This window comes from Mustela putorius, unplaced genomic scaffold (assembly GCF_011764305.1).
Source record: "Mustela putorius furo isolate JIRA1106 unplaced genomic scaffold, ASM1176430v1.1 tig00000759_pilon_pilon_pilon, whole genome shotgun sequence".
Classification (NCBI taxonomy): domain Eukaryota; kingdom Metazoa; phylum Chordata; class Mammalia; order Carnivora; family Mustelidae; genus Mustela; species Mustela putorius.
This window is the reverse complement of record NW_025421467.1, coordinates 9,738,982-9,762,427: the sequence shown is the minus strand read 5'-3', so window position 1 is coordinate 9,762,427 and position 23,446 is coordinate 9,738,982. Positions and strand designations below refer to the sequence as shown.

The 23,446-nt window shown below is 34.4% G+C and overlaps 1 protein-coding gene across 2 annotated transcripts in view; it reads left to right on the top strand.

Annotated features, from left to right (window-relative positions):
• Nucleotides 1-23,446, top strand: part of ASCC3 (activating signal cointegrator 1 complex subunit 3) — a 336,070-nt gene that overhangs the window by 265,275 nt on the left and 47,349 nt on the right. For both annotated transcript variants that reach the window (XM_045084262.1, XM_004767092.3), the window contains exons 35-36: nucleotides 180-291; nucleotides 487-621. In XM_045084262.1, the coding sequence (XP_044940197.1) occupies nucleotides 180-291; nucleotides 487-621 (247 nt within the window). The remainder of the gene's footprint in view (nucleotides 1-179; nucleotides 292-486; nucleotides 622-23,446) is intronic.

Sequence of the window (23,446 nt, the reverse complement as noted above, 5' to 3'; positions counted from 1 at the left end):
CTTAGTATGGGAATTTTGATCTGTACAGTGAAACTGGCAGTTGGCAGTTGTTTTACTTATTTGATTTCCCGTAAGTGTAATTGTTCTTTGAAATCCTGAAAAAAATAGAATGATAAATTGAAATGCTAATTTTAGTAGAAACAATCTTGAAACAAATAATGACCTTCCTTATTTTCTAGTTACTACAATTTGAGTGATGTGAGCCATGATTCTGTGAACAAATTTCTGTCCAGTCTGGTTGAGAAGTCTCTGGTTGAATTGGAACATTCCTACTGTATTGAAATTGGAGAGGTATGACTCAGTCCTATACATTCCAAATGAAAAGATTGTCCAGCTTTTTAACAGTAGGGCTTTTGTTCCAATGATAACTGAAAATTTGAACAAAATTGTTGTAATAGCAACCTGCAGTAAGAACTATTAATTTTATGAATGCATGTGCTTCTATTGTACTTTTTATTTGTCATTTTATCTTTCTTTTTGAAATAGGATAATCGGAGCATTGAACCTCTGACATATGGCCGAATTGCCTCTTACTACTATTTGAAGCACCAAACAGTTAAAATGTTCAAAGAGCGTTTGAAACCTGAATGCGGTACCGAAGAATTGCTTTCAATTTTGAGTGTGAGTTTCATGATATTATTGCATTGCTTTTTAATACAAAGAGATTATATCCCATATATTTCATACCTTTTCTTTTAATTTGGGTCTTATATTGCTGCCAGCCAGTGTGTCTAGAAATTTGGCAGAAACTATTTATAAACTGTTTTCCCCTGCCAAACAAGATCACTACAGAGGAACATATTTGTACCAAGTTTCCCACATAATTTATTATCCAAACTTGGGTACTTCTGAGAATGGAATGGATCACTATTAATATTTAAGTTAGGATAATAGGTATAAACGGGGCTATCTTCAGCAGCCAGGTGCTGCTCTTCACCTAACCTTCAATATAATAACTTGTGTGAATTAAAATTGAAAGCTTTCTTACTGCTTCTTTTGAATCATTCTTCTTGAATCTATGATGTGTGTCCATAGGGACACACAATTAAGATCTCTTAGATTTACTTATTGGCAAAAAAGCTGTTCAACTCCCACCCTTTTCCCCCTTCGAAAATTTGTATTTTTACAACCATATTTATTACAGGGTAAAAACAAGAACAATTTAAATTTAATTACTACAAAACCTTGTTAGCACATTAGTCAATACAGGTTATAAATGAATACTACATGTTATCTTATTCCTCAGGCTCATTGGTATTATTTTAAAGAGTTAAAAACCATTGGACTTACAATGTCTTTAAGGTCCTTCTCTTTTTTTTTTTTTTTTTTTAAGGTCCTTCTCTTACACATTAATTGATTTTGAGATAGTTCACTTACTTACTAGCTTTTTTTCTTACTTCCTTTGCTTATCAATCTCAATGGCTTCAATATCCCATTCACAGTTTCCAATTTTTCATGTTTTTCCTTTGAGAAGTGGTTTGTAGATGTTGTATGCAACATAAGGCCAAGTACATTATAGTGAGTCAGAAAATAATTTGTTAATGAATTGATGGATGGATCCTGTTGTAGTCGTCAGTTCTGTTATTTGCTTTAAAGAAAAGAGTAGAGAATTAAAGTATATGATGCTGCTATCAAAAACTTTTTTATAAAATTAAAAATTCATTTCTGAAATAACAAGTATAAAAAAATAAGAATTTTTAGTTCCTTAAGAATGAGGTTTTTATTATTTCTTTGTTGGAGAGTCAGAAAAATAGGATTTATCTGGGCGGGAGACAGTAAAATCATGGTTAATTAATTTGGTTTTAAATTAGTATTTTAAACTAGTATTTTAAACTAGATTTAAGAATATAATTTTCCTTTCATATTTACCTACCTTGATATATTTGTCTAATCTAATATTTAAAAATATATGCCTACCTTGGGAACACACATAATAAAAGCTAACATCTTTGAGTACTTTTCATGTGCCAAGCACTATTCTAGGAACTTTACATCAATAAACTCATTTAATTCTAACAATAACCACTCATTTTATATTGATAACATCCCATTATTATTCCCCTTTTACAGGTTAACTAACCTAAGGTTGTACATTAAGTCAATACTTAATGGCTGCAGTCTAGGAGCCCAAGTATGGGTGGGGGTTTTGGTTGTTTTTTATTTTCTTTTGTTTTTTAATTATGTTATGTCACCCTGCAGTACGTCATTAGTTTTTGTTGTACTGTTCCATGATTCATTGTTTGCGTATAATACCCAGTGCTCCATGCAATCGGTGCCCTCCTTAATACCCACCACCAGGCTCACCCATCCCCCACGCCCTCTTCCTTCTAAAACCCTCATTTTGCTTCCTAGAGTCCATGGGTTCTTAACCACTGTCCTGTGCTGCCTCTCATGTCCCACGCACACACACACACACACACACACTGAAGTGGAAGATACTGAGGAAAGAGGTACATGTTAAGACTAGATGCTGGACGCACATTTTGGATACTAACCCAAGATCATATTTGCAGATATCTTCCATTCCATGGGTTGCCTTTTAGTTTGGTTGATTGTTTCCTTCGCTGTGCAGACGATTTTTATCTTGTCAAAGTCCCAGTAATTCTGCTTTTGTTTCCTTTGGCTCTGTAGATTTGTCTACTAAGGTGTTGCATAGTCTAGTGTGTCAGAGAGGTTGCTGCCTATGTTTTCCTCTAGAATTTTGATGGTTCCCTGCATCACATTTAGGTCTTTCATCCATTTTTAATTTATTTTTGTATGTGGTGTAAAAAAAAAAAAAAAAAATGGTCCAGTTTCATTCTTCACCATGTTGCTATCCAGTTTTCCTAACAGCATTTGTTGAAGAGATCATCTTTTTTCCATTGAATATTTTTTCCTGATTTGTCTAAAATCTAAAATAGAGTTGTGGGTCCATGTCTAGGTTTTCTATTCTGTTCCACTGATCTGTGTGTCTGTTTTGTGCCAGTACCATACTGTCTTGATGATTACAGCTTTGTAATAGAGCTTGAAGTCCAGAATTGTGATGCCTCCAGCTTTGCTATTCTTTTTCAAGATTGCTTTGGCTATTTGGGGTCTTGTGTGGTTCCACACAAATTTTAGGACTTTGTTTTAGCTCTGTTAAAAATTGCTAGTGCTATTTTGGTAGGAATTGCATTAAATATGCATATTGCTTTGGGTAGTATAGACATTTTAGCAATATTTGTCCTTCTAGTCCATGGGGGGAAAAAAAGACTGGATGCACATTGTTTGTAAAGGTTTGTGAAAACCATATGTCTATTACACTCCGTATCCCTCTACACCCCCCTAAAAAAAGACCCAAAAATATATCCAATATCAAGAAAATTAGGCTGTTATCCTCTTCAGTCTTCTCTTAAAAGGCATTGCTCAGAACAAGAGGTCTGCCTGTTTCCTTTCAGCAACCTGCTCCTTTCCATCATTATACCATAAAACCAGTTACACTGATCTCATGGATTATTTTTATTAAAATAAAGTCAGTTCTTGTGATTAAAAAAAAATCATCTGCAAATACATGTAAGATAAACTCAACAGTATATTTATATGGATATGATTTGGGGTACCCGTAATAATTTTCACAGCAACAATGATGTCATCTCTTCATCCTATGTTTTTAGTGTAGGAAACTCACTCTGTACTCCCTAGCATCTAAGTCTGTAGTATCTCAGTGACAGTGGTTTTTGAATGAGGATATTGGGGCTTTAGAACTGTGGGACACAGGGGCACCTGGGTGGCTCAGTGGGTTAAGCCTCTGCCTTCAGCTCAGGTCATGATCTCAGGCTCCTGGGATCAAGCCCCGCATCAGGTTCTCTGCTCAGCAGGGAGTCTGCTCCCTCCTCTCTCCCTACCTACTTGTGATCTCTCTGTCAAATAAATAAATAAAATCTTAAAAAATAAAAAAAGAACTGTGGGACACATATTGACAAGAAGATCTGCAGGTACCACTGTTTTATTAATTTTTTGTGTAGAAATTACTTTCCATTCACTAGAGAACATATGTGTATAAGTAACAAAGAAATATTCAATAGTAAAACAAGATTGGATTTGAAGTAATTACAGTGCAATTTCTAGAATTCGTTCTGTTGCTGAAAAGTATTATTTTTTAATGTTTGCTGTTACCACCCTAAATATTCCTAAATGATTCACATAGCCTTATTATCTTTACTCTCACCTCCAAAAATGGGAATTAATCTCCTTGTGGTTGTGAAACATGGAGAAAAAAGCAGCCAGACAGGAGCTATGGAGAACAGGATGATAAACACAACAGGGCAAAGAAAACCAAAAGGAGTGTCGTTAGTTTCAAAGGCCTATTTTCATTATTATTGTTTTGTTATTATGATGCTTAATAATGTCACATTATAGTTTTGAAAAATTCAGTATTAGAACCTATTCACTGCCAGCATCTCCTTTTATAAAGATAGTCATTGATGTTTCTAAAGTCATCTTTGAACTTTTTATTAATATATTATTTTTTAATGAATTTTTAGTATTCCTGAGATCACAACTGAAAAGCTTCCATTCTCTTGAGTATTACTTTGGACTTACTCTAATATTTCCATCAGTTTAGTTTTGGCAGTGAATGAAGTTTTCTCATTTTATCTTAGGTTACATATTTAACTTTATTTCTTTCCTTTGGTATTAGTGATGGTATAGAAAGTGTGTTCATTATGGTTTTCTTTGACGTTCTCAGTGTTGCAATGTGATTGATTATACCTGGCATAGAGGAAAAAATCTAGAAGGTAACCAATCATAAAAGGAAAAAAGAATATTACACTGATTTCATTTTCACCATAACCAACCATAGAAGAAAAAAGAATATTAAGACATTGATTCACTTTCACCAGACATTTAAAAATACATAAATATGTTATTTCTCTTCATTTAACATCAAACATAGTTTCAAGTGATAATCTCTTGATTTTATATATTCATAACTGTTAACTAACAACTGTTTTTAGATCTTTCTCCCTTTAGAAAAGATATGTATTTAAAATCTCATAGTTAGCTCTAGAGTTGTTTTTCCTTTACTTAAATGAATTAGAATTCCTATTGTTTATTTTGTCATTTTGCATATCACTGTCAGCTTTTCTGAATTTCTTTTTAAGTAAGGGTGCAGTTTTAGTGCCTTTATAATATTTACCAGACAGTTTATTTTCTTTCAAAAATAAAAGAGAAAGCATTTATTTAATCAGGTCATTTTATGACATGCTTCCTTATACAGTGTTTTTAAGCACTATAGACTTCCCTCTTTCAGTGTTCATAGAAGGTTGTCAGGTTTGAGTTTAAAAAAAAAAAAAATTCATTGGGGCGCCTGGGTGGCTCAGTGGGTTAAAGCCTCTGCCTTCGGCTCAGGTCATGATCCCAGGGTCCTGGGATCAAGCCCCACATCGGGCTCTCTGTTCCGCAGGGAGCCTGCTTCCTCCCCTCTCTCTCTGCCTGCCTCTCTGCCTGCTTGAGATCTCTGTCTGTCAAATAAATAAATAAAATCTTTAAAAAAAAATACATTAAGGTCATATATACCATCTTCTGAATTCTGTTCTTTTTCTTCTATCAGTAGAATGATTGGGGTCAGACTGTTATTTTGAAGAATGGTGTTATATTGATAGTAATCATCCTTTTGACCAAAGGATGGACAAACAGGAAATTTCTGAGTTTAAAGTTGAAAACTAAACTCTTCCCAATAAGGAGCTAAGCTAAGTGAAATTGTCTTGAGAAATAAATAGCTTTAAAAAAGAAAAAGAAATATCTTATACATAAAATGAAGTATGCATAATGTATATATTTTGTCCTTAATACATTACGCTCTACATTGGTCTATATTAAATTCTATCAGTCATATTTCTACCCACAGACCATATACTAATTCTTAAAAAATATTTATTTTGTACCTATGATGTCTGAGGCTCTTTGTAGGGGCAGGAGATAGAATAGTGAACATTACTGACAAACATGCAAGAGAGAGTGGGTGTGTAAGCACACACACACACACGCCAAATATATAGATTCAGAAAGGGTTGGAATGAATTTATTAATGATAAAACTACTGAAGAACTAAAAGACAAGGAGAAACTGTCAGATTTGGTGGGATAGATGCTGATCATTCCTTTACAGACCGGTGGGGATCAGGATTAGACCTGTATGGCATTTACATGATTTTTTCTTTTGGCCCTCTGGATACTTGGAATATTTTCATCCTTCCAAGTAATATGAGGAGTTTTGCCTGTTTATTTTAAACGTGGCAGTGTGTTAAACTTCCAGGAACTAATTTTTGTTGGTTGTTACTCCATTATATATAAATTTTTATTTCAGTCAAACTGAAAAAGAAAATACACTTCCACTAATTTTTTTTTTAGTTATACCTCTTTTGAGATTTCATTTCTATTCATTTGTCTTATTCCTAAGTAATTGAATTGTTTCTAGCTTACATCTTCAGCTGTCATTACCTTTAAATGATAGTGAAAAGCTCCAAGGCCAAAGACTGTACTGAGACTATTTCTGTTCACCAATCTTATTCTATAATAGCAACCTGTTTGTTTAAATTTTGTCTTTCCAATGCATCTATTAAAAAAATACTGCTATCTTTTATTGAGCACCTACTACATGCCAGGCATTTTATATACATTATTTGTAATCCTCAAACAGTGCTTCAGGGTAAACATTAATATACACATGATAAAATTGAAATTTAATGAGGTTGCTTAAAGAGTAGTTCTTTAGAATTTCTTCTCTCTACCTCACTTCCTCTCCGAGACGTAGTTTATCCTTATCCAGTGTTTTAATTCCAACGGTAAAAAATTTTTAAAGCACAGAAGAATAAGGGTATATATTTTCAAAAAGTTAATTTAAAAACAGAATTACTTTTAAACTCATGTGTGGCCTTGTAACTTAGAATTATAGATGTTAAATGCAGATGTTAATTACTGTGACAAAATAATTATTGCACTATTTCTTAGTGAAAACACATATTTTAAGTTTTAAACGATATGATGCTATTTGGAAAGTTTAGCTATTTTATAAGAACTCTTGCCAAGTTTTTTTTTAACACCATGAATTAATAAGCTTCATAATTAAGGCAGCTGCTTCACACTTCTATTGTTAACCAGTGACATTACATCTGTCTTGCTCCATTGATGCCCTCCTCCTACTTATTGAAGCATTTAGCAGTTTTGGCAACAGGGATTACATGGCATAGAGTAAGTAGTCTAATTAGATATAAGTGAAAATCCTGAGGGAAAGGGACATTTAAAAAGTAATTTAAAGAATCTCTTAATGATGTTGGCACTGAAAGCCCACATCGAGAGTAGAAAGTGCCTGTCGTCATGGCAAACAAGCATCATGATTTGATATGTTCAGTGAACTTATAGAAGGTAACCTATTTTCAAACCATAATAGAAATAAAAAGATTTCAAAGTTAGGGAAAATTTATTTGAACAGATTTAGGAATATGCTTGCTATCATATTAATAGCTTTGAAAGAAAGCAGAATATGCCCCAAATGTTCTGTCTCTAGAATTCTCAATAAATATTTTTAGAAGATATACTCATTTGTTATGGTTCTTGTGACTACACAGAAACATGAGATTATATGTCAAATATCCAATCTGAAAAGTTGTGAAATTCTTATTTTTTCGCAAAGCCTTGGATATTGACTAAAAGCATGGGTTTCATATGTTAATATAAAAAAGAACCATTCCAAATTTAGGAAGTATCAGAGCAATCAGATTTTTATATGTCCATAAATTTCCAGGTTTGGCAGTTCTCTGTACTGCTTTCTTTAAAGGCATACAGATTCTTTGCTCTGCCCATGTGTAGAACATTTTCAGTAACAGAGCATTTTTAATGCTTGAAGTTTGTCCTGTTTGGGCACAACTACAAATCTTTTGATAGAAAATTACAAATACATCTTCCTCAAACATGAGATTGGAAAAATAAGCAATATTGTTTTAAAAAGAGAAATTTAAAACCGAACAAATAAAAAGGACAAGGCAGATATGAATGGCATCAGTAGGGGACCCAGCATGCAAAATTAAAGAGTTCATTAAAGGAAGAATGAAAGGAAGGAGAGGTTAACAGAGTAACAGTGAACACCACGAACCTCGTGGCCTTCCATTTCCAAATCACCTCCTGACAATTGCAGGATCCCATCTGCTACTCTTTATCTTCCTGGTGGGGAAACCTAATGGGATATCTTCCAGGGTTTGTGAGAAGAGCTTCCCTAACCCTCAGGCTGGGGAGCTGCCTGGCATCTTTCAGAGAGGCACAGATGGCAAATGTCTTGAAAAAAAGTTATCTTTCTACTTGTCTTGGTCTCTTTCCCTTGAGACTTTCCCTCTTCTCCATTATTTCTCAGCTTCTTCCTAGAGTTCTGTACATATAAGCTCTCCTCAGCACAGAAGAAAGTGAAATATTTTCCTGGTAAAAGACCTCAGTCCTAGATATATCTGTTGTGCATCAATAGATTACTTTACGATTTTTAAGCTATGTGTTCTGATGAGCATAAAACGTATTTATGATGTTACCTGAAATTTGTCCTGTTTTACATTTTTTATTTTGTTCTTCTCCCACAAAATGAAAACTGGCAATTATTAGGCATCTAATAGTTTGTGATTAAGTAGAGCTGTTAATTAAGAAATGATTTTATATATCAAAATATGAATAACTTTGATATTTCTTTCTTTATCCCCTAATATAACTTCTTCAATTTGTCGAAGACCAAAGACCCATTCTTGCTCAAGATGACACAGTTAGTATGGAAAAATAATATAAAAACTCAGCTGTCAATAGGGAAAGGGCAAACTTGGAATTAGAATTCGTATTTTCCAGCAACCTTTTAAATGCCTTGTTTCTCCCTTTGCCATTTTAAACTTTTCTTTTTCCTCTTCCATCTTATTTTGCCCTTTTATTTAAACTTACAAAGCACAAGGTGCATAAAATATACCATTAGCCTTCTCAGCCTAAGCTATCTATAAAAAATACTTTTGGCTTGTCAGCATTTATTAAGATTTGCCAGTGCTCTATCCAATACTCAGGGTAGTTTGGGAAATACAAAAAAAAATAGAAGACCCATATCTTTTAAGGAAATTTGTCCTGGAGCCCAAAGATTCTAACAAAAACAAGCTTGTGCTGCATACCTATCTCTTGGCTTTTGCTGCTTAATATAGCTTCACCTATGCATGAGAAGTGTTTAGTCCTACTTATGGCATTCAGAGCAGGAGAGTTGCTGCGATTGCTGTCCCCAAAAAGTCAGAATTACCAGCCTGGCCTATAGGCAGGAGGTGTGTAAGTCATGATCTCAGATCGTGTTGTATAAATTATGTTTATAAAAGTCCAGGTAGTTTGCCTTTCAGGGAACCCTGTCACAAATCCTTTGGCAAAGGAAATCATCATTAATTTAGTTTTGAAAATATTTTATCACTGGTATCCCTGCTTAGCTGAATGATATCAGATATCATAACTATTTAGAATTGTTAATAAGAGGGTGCTTAGGTGGTTCAATCAGTTAAGCATCCACCTCTTGATTTTGGCTCTGGTCATAATATCAGGATCCTAGCATCGAGCCCCCCATCAGGCTCCACTCAACGGGGAGTCTGCTTGAGATTCTCTCTCCCTCTCCTTCTTTCCCCGTGCACGTACGTAAGCTATTTTCCTCCAAAATAAGTAAATAAATCTTTAATTTTAAAAAAAAGAATTATTGGGATGCCTCGGTTGCTCAATTGGTTAAGCGTCTGCCTTCCGCTCAGATCATGATCCCAGGGTGCTGGGATCGAGTCCCACATTGGGCTCTTGCTCAGCAGGGAGCCTGCTTCTCCCTCTGCCTTCCACTCTCCCTGCTCATGCTCACTTTCTCTCCCTCTGTCAAATAAATAAATAAAATCTTTTTTTAAAAAATTATTGATACACATACCATCACATTGGGGAAATAAAAATAACATCAAAGATTATGCTATTGCTGGAATAAAATCTCTTCCCTATAAACTTTAGCCATTTGTCAGTTCATTCTGTGAGTAAGTAGAGCATTGTTTAAACTTTAAAAATAAGTAAAGAATAAATGGAAACTTGAACATTGGATAAAATATTTTAAAATGCAGTTTTCGTATGCCAGAAATTGGTGTCTGCTCAAAATGTTTCTAATATAATCCCAATTAAGTTAAGTGCTCTAAAATAATTGTTAGGATTCTATTGGTTCAATAGGTAGAATGTTTCAGAAATCAGTGCTAGCTCCTTCCTCACAATAATGGTGATCAGAAATTTTCCAACAGGTTCATAGTTCCTGTTCTAAGTATCTTCCAAATACAAATAATGCCAAAACATTGTTTAAGATAAAAAATATATCCTGCCTTTTATTCTCACAGAGCTGCCAAGTAGATAAATAAGTGTGATTATTTCCAGTACTTAAAGCCAACTCAATGTATTTCAGTATCACTTGCCTATAATAGAGCAAAAGAAAAACTAAACATCTCATTTCTTTTCCAACCCCCAGTTGGTGTTAGTGGAGTCCACAATATTACATTATTTTAGAGACAAGCCCTAACAGACTCTTAATTTCAGGATTGCTGGAATATGAGGAGCTGGTTGATGGGCACCGGGGAGGGTACGTCCTATGGTGAGCACTGTGAATTGTGTAAGACTGATGACTCACAGAACTGTACCCCTGAAACAAATAATACACTATATGTTAATAAAAAGATGAATGATTAAAAAATAGAAACATGGAATTTTAAAAAGAAAAAATAATCATAGACATGCTCCTTGGTGCTGAGGGACATAATAGTCTTTTATATTAACTAACATGCCAGGCTTGTTTTCTATGGAATAATGTAGAAAAACAATAGAATCACTGTGTGCTTAAAAATACATTTTTTTGAAAAAACTATGTTAACAGTTTAAGATTAAACTTCTGTGAATTCTCTGTTGTAAAGTATATTAAAGTATATCTTAATATATGTTTAAAAATAAGTTATATGTAGCCATCTCCCTGGTTTATTGAATTTTATTCTACAAATAACACCACTCTACAAGCTTAGGGGGCTTTTAGTGGAAACAGCATAATTACCCTTCCTCAATTTCTTATTTTGCTATATTTCCTTATACTTATAAATAATTTTTTCACTCACTCATTGGTTATCAAATCTCCACTCTTCCTCATACATTTAGCCATTATTTAGCCTATAAAGAGATTTATATCTTCTGATTATTTTCTCACAAGTAAGTTTTTTGTCAGTTAATCCTTCTGAGTAATTCTTTTCATAGTCCTATTTTAAAGGAAACAGCCAATAGTCCAAGTACAGAATGATTCATAAATATGACTTTTGTGATCTCACCGCTATAAGCACCTCCTGGAGCTACTGGGAAGATTAAATTAGTTAATATAGGTAAAGCACAGAACAGTCTTTTGCTCATTTACAGTAAACTCAGTAAACAGAAGCTGTTATTATACTTAATAATAATATTTGTTACATTCAGACTGTGCTCCACACGTGGAGAATATAGCAGCAGACTAGTTTGATGAAGTTCCAGTACTCGTGAGCCTTATATTCATAGTGGACTGGTAAATAAACAAGTAAACAAACATGTAATATAACAAAGTAGATATAAATGAGATTTTTTAAAAATCAAGCCAGTGTCTACGGATACCTAGAGGAGACTGTTCTAAATACAGGACAGTTAAAGAAAACTTTTCACAGGAGATATCTGAATAGAGAACTGAGGGACATTAGCAACCAACTTATGAGAAAACCTTAGGGAAGAATTTCTAGGCAGAAGGAAAAGCATATGCAAAGGCCATCAAGCAGGAAATACTTGTCAGGTTCAAAGAATAGCAGGGAAGCCAGTATGGTTAGAACAAGCATTGGGTGGGCATGGTATGTAAGAGATAGGTCATCTGTCCTCTCTCTAGGGAGTCTGGATTTTGTCCTCTTAAGTGTTGGGAGAAGCCATTGGAGGGGTTTTGATCAAAAGAGTGATGTGATATTATTTGTTCTGAAAAAACCACTCTAGCTCCTTAGTAGAGAAATGGTTGTTAGTCAAGTAGTAGAGAAATGATTGAAAGTCAAGGTGAGAGAAAATGGCTTGGATAGAATGGTCAGAAGTTGAAATGATGAGTAGTAGTTAGACTAAGGATGTTTTGAAAATAGAACCAATAGGAATCGATGGGTTAATTATAAGTAAACAGAGGAAGTAAAGACAATGCTAGGTTTTGGGCCTGGACTACTTGGTAAAGAGAATAAGGCAGGGTCTGTGTTTACGGGGGGGGGGGGGGAGGATGACTGGTAACTGGCAAAGGGATGGTATTCAAAATTTTAGTCCTGAGGTTGAGTGAGATTGGGTGAAATGAGTATTGAAAAAAAGTCTGTAGAGAAAAAAAGGGAGACAAACCAAGAAATAGACTCTTAACTAGAGAGAAGAAACCGATGAGGGCAGGTGGTGGGAGGGTGGGTCAAGGAGGTGATGGGATTAAGGAGGGCTCTCGGAATGAACACCAGTGTTGGATGAAGTGTTGGATCGCTGTATTATACCTGCAACTAGTGTAACACTGCATGTTAACTGCACTAGAATTAAAATTAAAAATAAAAGAAAAATGATCTGAGGATTGAGCTCTGGATCATGTTGAGGTTGGAGAGAGAGAGGAGAAGATAGGTCAGCGAAGAAGCCTGAAATTGAAGGATGACAAGTGGAAGGAAACCTCTAGGAGAGTGAATGGTCCTAGAAGCCAAGGGGGGAAAAAATACCTCAAGGGGATGGTGATGAACTGAGTTAGAGATTATTGATACAGAGTGGGTGAGAGCTATGATTGTTCCTTTGACTTGATAAGATAAAGATCCTAGATGTCTTTAGTGAGTAATTTCAGCAGAATAATAGAGAAAAGCTTTATTTTATTTGAAAGGATTCAGAGACTGAGTTGTAAGAAACCGAAGACAATAAATATAGCTAATTCTTACTTGGAGCTGAGGGGGGAGATGTAAAATCAATTTCCTTTTTAAATTTAAGATATAGAATATTATTTGCATGCAGATAAAAATGATCCTATAGGGAGGTAATAAATGGTGTTATTGGAAAGCCTAAAGTCTTTAAGAAAACAAAAGGGATGTAGGAATCAATGTGAAAGTGGAAAAATTGGCCTTAGATAGCAGAGCAAATTAATCCATTGTAATGGAAGAAAAGGAGTATTTTTCTCCAAAGGGATATGGAGTATTAGGGTATAGGTTAGTAGGTGGTAGGAGAATGTGGAAATCCCCTTGCGTTTGCTTTAATTTTTTTTATAAGCTAAGAAGCAAGGTCCTCAGTGGAAACTGAGGAAGTGGGGAAAGACCTGTGAAGGTGGACAAAGGCCATTAATAAACCAAGGGGCCATAGTGTGGTAGAATGAATATGGCATTTGCATCTAGGAAACATGGGTTCAAATCTCAGCATGGCCATTTTAACTTCTTTGTGTAAGTGGCAAGTCATTTAATTTCTTAATCTCAGTTTCCTTTCATTAAAAAATGGGGAGTTATACCTGCCCTACTTATCATCACAGGATTAGTGTGAAGATCTGATAAGGTGAAAGACACATGTTCAAACATATCTGACCTTGATCAAGGTAGATTTTTTGTGTGCAGCGCTATGTTTTAGTTTATGTTTCTTATTTGTGTTTTGCTTTTGTTTTGCCTTCAAAACTGTCATACTCTAGGGACTTTTACATGTCTTAAGGGTTCAGCACACTTAGTCTCTCTCTCTGTCAGAAGGGCTGGCCTTATTGGATTCACTAAGAAACTTATTTATTAATGTTTGGAGGAGTGGAGAAGAATACAGAATCTTATTTCTCTTAGGATCCCAAGTACAGCTTTGTCCTTACCTTACCATGTAGTTAGTAAGTTTTATCATTGCTTTTTCAAAATAACGTATGGTAACTTCATTTATGAGATGTTGGTTTCCTTGATGGCAATGCCATTTTCTGAGTTTTCTCCTGCCTCTACTCCCCTAATCCCTTGTTCCTTCTTCCTTTCTCTCCAAGGTTAATATTTTACTAGAAGCCACGGCTCTGGGTTTTAGTGTACCACAGGGGAGTGACAAAGTCTGTAAAAGTAATGATTCCCCACTGCCACATCATCCTACCTCCAGATAAAAAAGCGCTACGATTCTTTAATGAGACATTACCGTGGCTTCCAGACCAATGTCTGTGTTGCTAAGCGTGCTCATCTATTTATAGTTGTTAAAAACCACTTAGTAATTAAAAGAATTCATAAAGTAATTATGACTTGTAATAGTGATTATGGCTGGGTGATTACTCCCTCACTAAGATGCTTTGCAAATGGATTAGCACTTCTTTGAATTAGGAACTTGGGCTTGAATCTATGCGGAAGCTATATTAATAAGAAAAATGTTCTTTCTTTTGGGACTAAGCAGAAAGCTGTAAAACAGCCAGGAAGCCTTTCGGATCCTGGCTGAGAGAAAAATCAGGCAAATCAAATTGGTCATATTATTAGGCATATGTTCATCTGGAAAAAGTCTCTTCATTCAGTTGCAGTTAAAGCTCTGGTCAATTTAATCTTGTTCATTAATAATGCCAACTCTAAAATGGGCTGGGATATTTAGTAGTTTCTCTTCCTGAATAAGTAGGCAAATATTACATTATTTAATCAGATATTTGAAGAAGGAGAACCATATTTAGAGTCCAAATATTTCTAAAATACAAGCTTTCAAAAATTAAAATTTGTGATATTTATATATCTACCTCATTTTATTTTCTAATGAAATAAATGTCCATTCTTTCCATTGCTCTGCACTTTTTAAATCTCTTCCTTCTTTTACTGCTGTGTCTTCTTTGCCTCCCTTACTGGTTGCCTTTCTCTTGTCCTTCATTTTCTCTTTTTGGATACTTATGTGTTCTGTATCTGCTACTGTCCCACAGATAGTCTTAAACATATATCTTCAGCAGTTACCAGCAAGTATTTATTTAGCACCTACCATGCTAGGTATAAGAGGAGAGTAATAATTAAGATATGGTCCCTGCCTTTAGGAAGGGAATTATGTCTAAGAAGTAATTATAGTTTGATATTATCTGTTTTGAAAGTGTAAGTTGTACTAGTATGTCTGGAGTATGATGAAAGTCTAGTTATTTAGAATATGGACTTCAGAGTCACACAAACATGACTCCACCATTTTCTAAATATGTGATCTTGAGTTAGTTAATTAATCTGTCCAAGCTTCATGCTCCTCTGTAAAATAAAGGAGAAGGTTAAATAAAATAATGTGTGTTAAGCCTTAATACATTGCCTACCATATGATATTTGAATTCTTTGAATTAGGAACTTTAGTCATTCCCATCTGTTAGTGCTAGTTTTCATTAATATTTTGATACAACAATCACTAGTAGTTGATGAATTATCATTTATATAAATCATATCTACATATGAAAAACACCATTGACCTCGTCTCTCCAAAGGATAAAGATGACAAGATAAACAGATTCATTACTATGCCATACAAGATTGTTCTGAGTCTGGCTGCAGAGTAGGTTGGAATACAGATAGCCTCTAATCTTCAACTGCTCTTTTCCTTTATGGAGCTCATGCTATTCCATATGCAAGCAATACCTTCTTCCCCAGCTAGTCCAGAACAATTTTCACACATTGGCCAAGACTGATTTATTTGTGTGAAGCTCTATCCAAATAAAAAGAAAACATCATAAAGGCATTGGTTGAGGGATGATTTATTCAACAAGTATTGTTGGGCAAATTGTGTAACATTTCAGAAAAATATTCAAGTTAGATTCTAATTTCATAGGATATATTAGAAGAAGTTTCAGTCAGATTAAGGTTTAAAGCCAAAAAATGATGTTAAAATTTCAAAGAGATACAGGGGAAGAAACCCAAAAAAGCATAAAGGAATTGAAGAAATTGCAAAAGGAAATGGATGGATTTGCCTACATAAATGTATAAAATATATGAATGTCTCTATAAAATTTTTGAAGTCTTAGTATTTGTTACAGTTATGATAAGAAGTAATATATTTTAATTTTTTAATTAAAAATTTAAAAAGAAAACCATGGCACCAATGATAAAATGAAAAGAGGACAGTGATAAACAGTTTTCATTGACCCAGTCTTTCTAGAAAGAAATTTGATAGTACCTGTCAAAGTGGAAAAAAAGAAAATCTTCAAGAATTTTCTGCTCTCTGGTATTGTGATTCCATCTGTAGGAATCTATCCTGAAGAATCAACTATGTTGTTAAGATACATGTACACAGATGTTCATCACAGTGTTATTTATAATGGCAAAAAAGTAAGAAAGAGAAAGAGAGAGAAAACTGGAAAACTTTTCTAAAAAGACCAAAACTGTCTCTTTAGGAATAAATAATTTACAATCACTTAAATATAAACTTCAGTTTTTTGAAAGCAAACCCGTGAACAAGTGTTTTTGTTTTGATTTGTCATACACAGCCCTGTATGTACACACTGAGATATTCGTGCTTGCTTTGTCATATGATAGAGGATCACGTACTAACTAGCTCAAGAGTTTCAAAAAGATCTTGCCAAGAAAAAGATCTAACTAGTGATTAATAATTCTTAGAAAACTGTAGTCTTCCCACTGTGAGAAAGATTAAAATGAATATTTTTATGCTGAACTATTACATATGGCAGAAACCTAGAAGATTTTTTTTCCAGTGATGCATTGTAAGCTGCATATCTTTCGATTTCTTAACCCAAAGAAATGATGAAAAAACATTTCATGCTTACATGTATTCTGAAAAATTTTGTTGTTACTACCAAATAAAATGCCACAGATATGGTCTTTATTATAGTAGTAGCAGTCATACCATCTGCATTTTATTTTAACATTACATTATCCTAAAAAAGCACTCCACTTGCTTTACAATGTTTTCCAGCTGACAGTCCAATAGAATGTAAGCATGTCTCAGAAATTTGATTATGTCAGAAAGTTAGAACTCACTTTTCTTTAAAAAAATAAATAAATAAAATAAAAAACTGGGAGTTAAGGGGGATTTCCAAGTGTCATGCTCCTCACATACATAAAATTCTACATGTTCTTATGTTCTATTCATTATTTTGTATGTAATTCAGAGCAATAATGCAGTTTGGCAGACGCATGATTGTCTCAGTTGTCAAGTATTTCCATTGGCAAAGGAGAATTTTCCATATATACAGCTTCAACTTATTAGATTTAGGTCCTTAATACCATCTTTGTAGGTATTTTCTGTTATTTATTAAACAGTGTCAGCAAATTTGTAAGACAAATGCCAAACAGGTGTCTTCTATTGACAGATGAACAAACTGTCTTGGAGAAACATTGACCGAGTTGGCAGCGTATTTCTCTGCTGTGCTGAAAAGCACAGAGGTGTTGTAACCTTGAACTACTTTGACTGTTTTAATCAGGGAAGGAGGAAGGGAAGAGAGAGAGGAAGGAATCAGTAAGACATTGAAGTAACCAGTGAAAGCAACTGAAATCGGAGGAAAAGTGATGTGGGTAATACCAGACTAGAGCTTAAAAGCAAAGTGGATTGTTGTTGTTCACTGGAAATATGGCGGAATGATTACTTGAAATATATTTTTAAATAAAATCTCTAAATATATGTCATGAACTTCAGTATTCAAAGAACTGAAATGCTGTAAAATACTCTTAGAACTATGCCGAAAAAAATTTTTTCTTTGATGATTGAGAAGACCCATAAAGATCTTTTAGAGACCTAGAGCTGTCATTGTAAACATCAAACATAATTACATTATGGACATGTTGAAGTGCTGGGAGGTTCATTAATAAAGAGCTAATAAGAATCCAGTCAAATTCAAAACTGCTCCTGGTAAACCATAAGCAGTGGTTCTTTCCTTTTTGGAGAAGGCAGAGGTCCACAGATATTTATTACATCAGTGTATCAGTAAAATAAAGCTAAGTGAAATTAAAGGCCACAGATCCTTTATGTAACACTTGCTTAGAAACTGATTAAACTGGCTTACTTTTTGAAATAAGTAGTTGCTTGCTATATTTGAGATTCTGGGAATGTGTGTATGCCTAATGTAATGTCATGCTGCACTCTAGAAGTTTAATTTAAAGTTAATTGCCCCATATGAATATCATATTTAAAAGCTTAAAGTTTTCTTGCCATTTGCAACAACATAGATGGACCCAGAGGGCATTATGCTAAGTGAAATAAGACAGAAAGACAAATGCCATATGATTTCACTTACATGTAGAATCTAAAAAACAAAAATAAACTAAACAGAAGCAAACTCATAGATATGAGGAAACTGTTGGTTAACAGCAGGCATAAGAAGGTTAGGGGGTCAGGCAAAATAGGTGAAGGGGATTAAGTGGCACAAACTTCTAGTTACAAAATAAAGAAGTCATGGGGATGTAACGTACAGCATTGGGAATGTAGTCAGTGATATTGTAATAACTTTGTATGGTGGCAGATGGTAGCTAGACTTACCATGGGGATCATTTCATAATGTATGAAAATATCAAATCACTATGATGTACATCTGAGACTAATAGGATATTGTATGTCAATTATACTTCAATTAAGAAAAAGAGCTATACTTTATAACCTCTGAACATGTTCTTTGTTTTTGATGTTTAAAGCACCGGGAGATGCAAACTAAATCAAGGAATTCGGTTAATTTAGCTGACAGTATGTGATTGCCTATTATTGAAGAGATAGGTAGATAAATAGAGATGCAGATACAAATAGACATACATACATATCTATGTATTCCTATAAGACATTATGGGGTTTGAATATGACTTTAGCCGTAAGAATGCTTGTTTGCTTTCTCTTGATTCACACGGAGCAGATGGATGCTTGACTGCCTGCTAATCCACAGCTGGAATGGTTTCAGCAGTCTCCACGTTGCTGGGTTAGAGTGGCTTTTCTAGTGGACTGAGAGGGCAGCAAAAGAGGGATATCATTATTCATCAGTATCCCAGTGGGAGCGCTGCCAGCAGAGATTAATTTTTTCTGTTATGCTTGTAAAACAAGCTCAGGTGGAGTCTCTAATCCTCAGGGCACGGGTGGCAGATCAAGGAAGATGCTACAAAGCTAGTTAATTTTCTGATTCTGGGGGAAACAGAAGCTCTGTTAGATGTATAAATACATGATTGCAAATTTAAGTAGCTCAAATCCAAATGGGATCTTCCCAGACATCTGGTACTGAAAATTTCTATTTTTCTTTGTTGCCTTTAAATATAACTTCTTAAAAGTTTGCCCTGGAGCCAAAATATTGGTAACTCTAAACAGGGGGAAGTAATTAATTTTATGAGTTAATAACAAAACATTTAATTTTTATAAATATGAACAAAAAAGATTTCTGCCTAAACAGGCTCAAACTTAGATACCTAAAGTACCCACTTAAGCATATTACCAAAAAGACATACTAGCTATCTGATTGGCAGGGTTGTTTTGTTTTGTTTTCTCTATATCCAGGCTTTTTTAATGGTTTATATTTATTCTCCCAATTTATAACTGCTATATGACACCTGTTTCCTGTATCTTATTGTGTGATCCATCTGGGTAGTCATATTTTTGAGCATTTCGTACAGCCTTCAAACTAAAGTTAAGTGACTTTTAAAATCAACAGGATAGAACTAATACATTCATTAACTGTTGTCTTAGGATTATCTTTAAAAACTGTTGACTAAGTTCATTACAAAAAATATTAACTTCATTCAGGCCCATGGCACTTTCTTTTGATGATTTTGGGCACAAAATGTTCTCCATTAATGGTTCTTTTCTGTTTGGACATTTGCTCTTGTTTTGAGAAAATTACAGGAAATTATTTGAAGCCAAGTCAGAAGACTAAATTTGTTGATTAAGTGAGGCAGTATGATTTTTGGTTGTCAAATTGGTTATAACTACAAGGTAAGTGTAGTTCTGAAGTCATTCTGACTATAATACCAAAAGAACACTTCCAAAATGTTTTGAGTGATGCAAGCCCTTTTGAAATGAATTTATAACCTCTCATGGTGTTTATTTTGAATAGCAAGGCATATGTTCTGGGATATTTATTTAAAATCAGACCCTCCTGTGACTTTAGTCACCTCGATACATCTTCCTTTTGGCTAAGTTTTGATTTTAACTAATAATAAGTCCAAGTCTTCTTGTTTTACCAAGAACATTTTGCAAGTCAAGGAAAGATAAGCATTTTAAAGCACTAAGTAGAAACCAAAAGCTAACAGTTCCTGGAGGATTCTCCTACAATATGGAATATTTAGTGAGAATGAGGAAGACTTACCAGTTATGGGAAATAGAGAATAATACATGGACGAGGGCAGACACGTCTCAGAGGGACTCGAGAACTGACTAGGGAGTAAGGATGAAATCTAAAGCTTGTTTGTTAAATAATTTTTGAAGTAGTAATGACTGCTAATAAATTGGAGTAATCGTTCCCTAAACCTGTGCTAAATAACCCAGCTCTTGTTGTCAGTTTCCTGTCCCACTCAGAAAGAAAATCAGATATCTTTAAATATTGTACCTAGCCTGAATAAGACATGAAAAAACCCACAAATCTGTAGTCTCTTCATTTTTTAAAAGTTTTTATTTCAATCCAGTTAACATACAGTATAATATTAGTTTTTAGGTATACAATATAGTGATTCAACTCTTCCATACAATACCACTGCACAAGGTCATTGAAACAGATTTACAATAGCATTTTCATACAGGTGTATAGAGTTCCTCACAGGCTTGTACTTTGGGAGCTTTTATATAACCATATCTTTGTTAAGGTATAGAATTTGTGTCACATTCAGACCTAATTAATTGGGAGCTCTTTTACGTCATCACACTACATAAGTTTTGAAGAGTCAAAAAAAGAAGCAGTGCTAGAGAACTAAGGATACTGGTCCCTAGAAAAATCTACTTAAATTCTACTAAATCTACTAAAAAGAGAGTCTGATATTTTATAGTAAGTGAGGAGAAAGAAGAAGAACATTTTATCAAAGATTTTATCTTAAAAATTAAAAAAGCTATGAGGAAAAATTCATTTACTTTTTTTATATTCAACAAAATTTGAACTTCTATCTCAGTTATTTGCTAACTTTTAAAGACCGTATCAAGTTGCTCTTGTGATGATTTTTTGAGGGAACACAATTTTTCTAATATAATTATATATAACAAGGTATAACATTTTTACTTTGGGCTTAACTTTCAGTGCATAAATATTAAGAAAATAACTTTTCCTGAAATACACTTGAGGACACAAACTTTTATAATAACCTGTCTCAGTACTTGGATATTTAAAACATTTGCTTCTGAGCACTTAACAGTGTTATCATTCTTTCTTATTTTTCTTGTTCCATTGTTCATCAGTCTAACTCTGCCAGATTCTCTTTTGCCGATGGATTTGCATGTTATTCAAGCATCACTTTCATTGACTGATGAATTAATGCATCTTTTCTAAGATGTTTAGTATCACCTTGCAATCATTTTTCTATTGTTTTACATTGTATTGTTTAATTAATTTTGCACAGTTAGTTAGACTGACATGTTGTTGACTAACGACAAGGGATCTATCTTCCTAGACTTATGATAATTTATACATCCTGGTAAGCCCATTGTAAGTTGAAAATATCCTAAGTAAACAATGCATTTAATACACCTACCCTATAACTTTTTTCATATCATACCATATTTCATATTTCATATCATAGCTTTTTTCAATATCATAGCTTAGCCTAGCCTATCTTAAACATGCTCAAAACACTTATGTTAACCTACAGTTGGGCAAAATCATCTAACACAAAGCCTATTTTATAATAAAATATTAAATATCTCATGTAATTCATTGAATACTATATTAAAAGTGAAAGCCAGAATAGTGTATGGGCACAGAAAGGTTCTTCATGTACCATTTGTTTACCTTCATGATCTCATGGCTAATCATCTTCTCAGTGTACATATGTCTTTGGCCTGAAAAGTAAGCCCTTTCCATTATTAAGTGATCTGCTTCATCTCCCCAGAAATAGTTCAAACTTCAGATGGTATGCAGCACCCATTTTCTTTTTTCTCTCTCAATTTTTATTTAAATTTTAGTTAACATACAGTAAAACACTGGCTTCAGGAGTAGAATTCAGTGATTTATCACTTACATACAATACAATACAATGCCCATCACCCATCTAGCCATCCACCCCCACCTGCTTCCATCAACCCTCAGTTTATTCTCTATCATTAAGAGTCTCTTGTGATTTATTTCCCTCCCTTTTTCTCCTTTCCCATATGTTCCTCTATTTTGCTTCTTACATTCCACATATAAGTGAAATCATAAGATATTGGCCTTTCTCTGACTTATTTCACTTAGCATGATATACTCTAGTTCTATCCATGTCGTTGCAGATGGCAAGATTTCATTCTTTTTGATGGCTGAGTAATAGTCCATTACACACACGCATGCACACATACATATGTGCATACATACATACCACATCTTATTTATCCATTCACCAGTCAAGGGACATTTGAGTTCTCTCCATAGTTTGGCTATTGTTGATAATACTGCTATAAACATTGGGGTGCATGTACCCCTTTGAATCTGTATTTTTGTACCTTTAGATAAATACCAAAGGTATTTGGATCATAAGGTAGTTCTATTTTTAACTTTTTGAGGAACCTCCATAGTGTTTTCTGCAATGGCTGCATCAGTTTGCTTTCCCACCAACAATACAGGAAGGTTCCCTTTTCTCTGCACCCTCGCCAATACCTGTTGTTTCCTGTGTTGTTAATTTTAGCCATTCTGACAAATGTCAGAATGGTATCTCATCCTGGTTTTGATTTGTACTTCCCTGATGTTGAGTGATGTTGAGTGTCTTTTCATGTATCTGTTAGCCATCTGGATGTCTTCTTTGGTAAAGTGTCTATTCAGATCTTCTGTCTATTTCTTAACTGGATTATTTGTTCTTGGAGTGTTAAGTTTGTTAAGTTCTTTTTTTTTTTTTAAGTAGGCTTTACACCCAATATAGAGCCCACCAGAGAGCTTGAACTCATGAACCTGAGATCAAGACCTGAGCTGAGATCAAAAGTTGGATGTTTAACCAACTGAGCCACCCAGGCACACTTTAATAAGTTCTTTATAGATTTTGCATACTAACCCTTTATCACATATGTCAATTGCACATATCTTCTCCCATTCTGTAGGCTGCCTTTTAGTTTTGGTGATTGTTTCCTTTGCTGTACAGAAGCTTTTTATCCTGATGAAGTCTCAGTAGTTCATGTTTGCTTTTGTTTCCCTTCCCTCTTATGACATCTCTAGTAAGAAGTTACTATAGTTGAGGGGCACCTGGGTTGCTCAGTAGGTTAAGCCCCTGCCTTTGGCTCAGGTCATGATCTCAGGGTCCTGGGATCCAGCTCCACATCGGCTCTCTGCTCAGTAGGGAGCCTGCTTCCACCTCTCTTTTCTCTGCCTGCTGCTTTGCCTACTTGTGATCTCTGTGTGTTTGTGT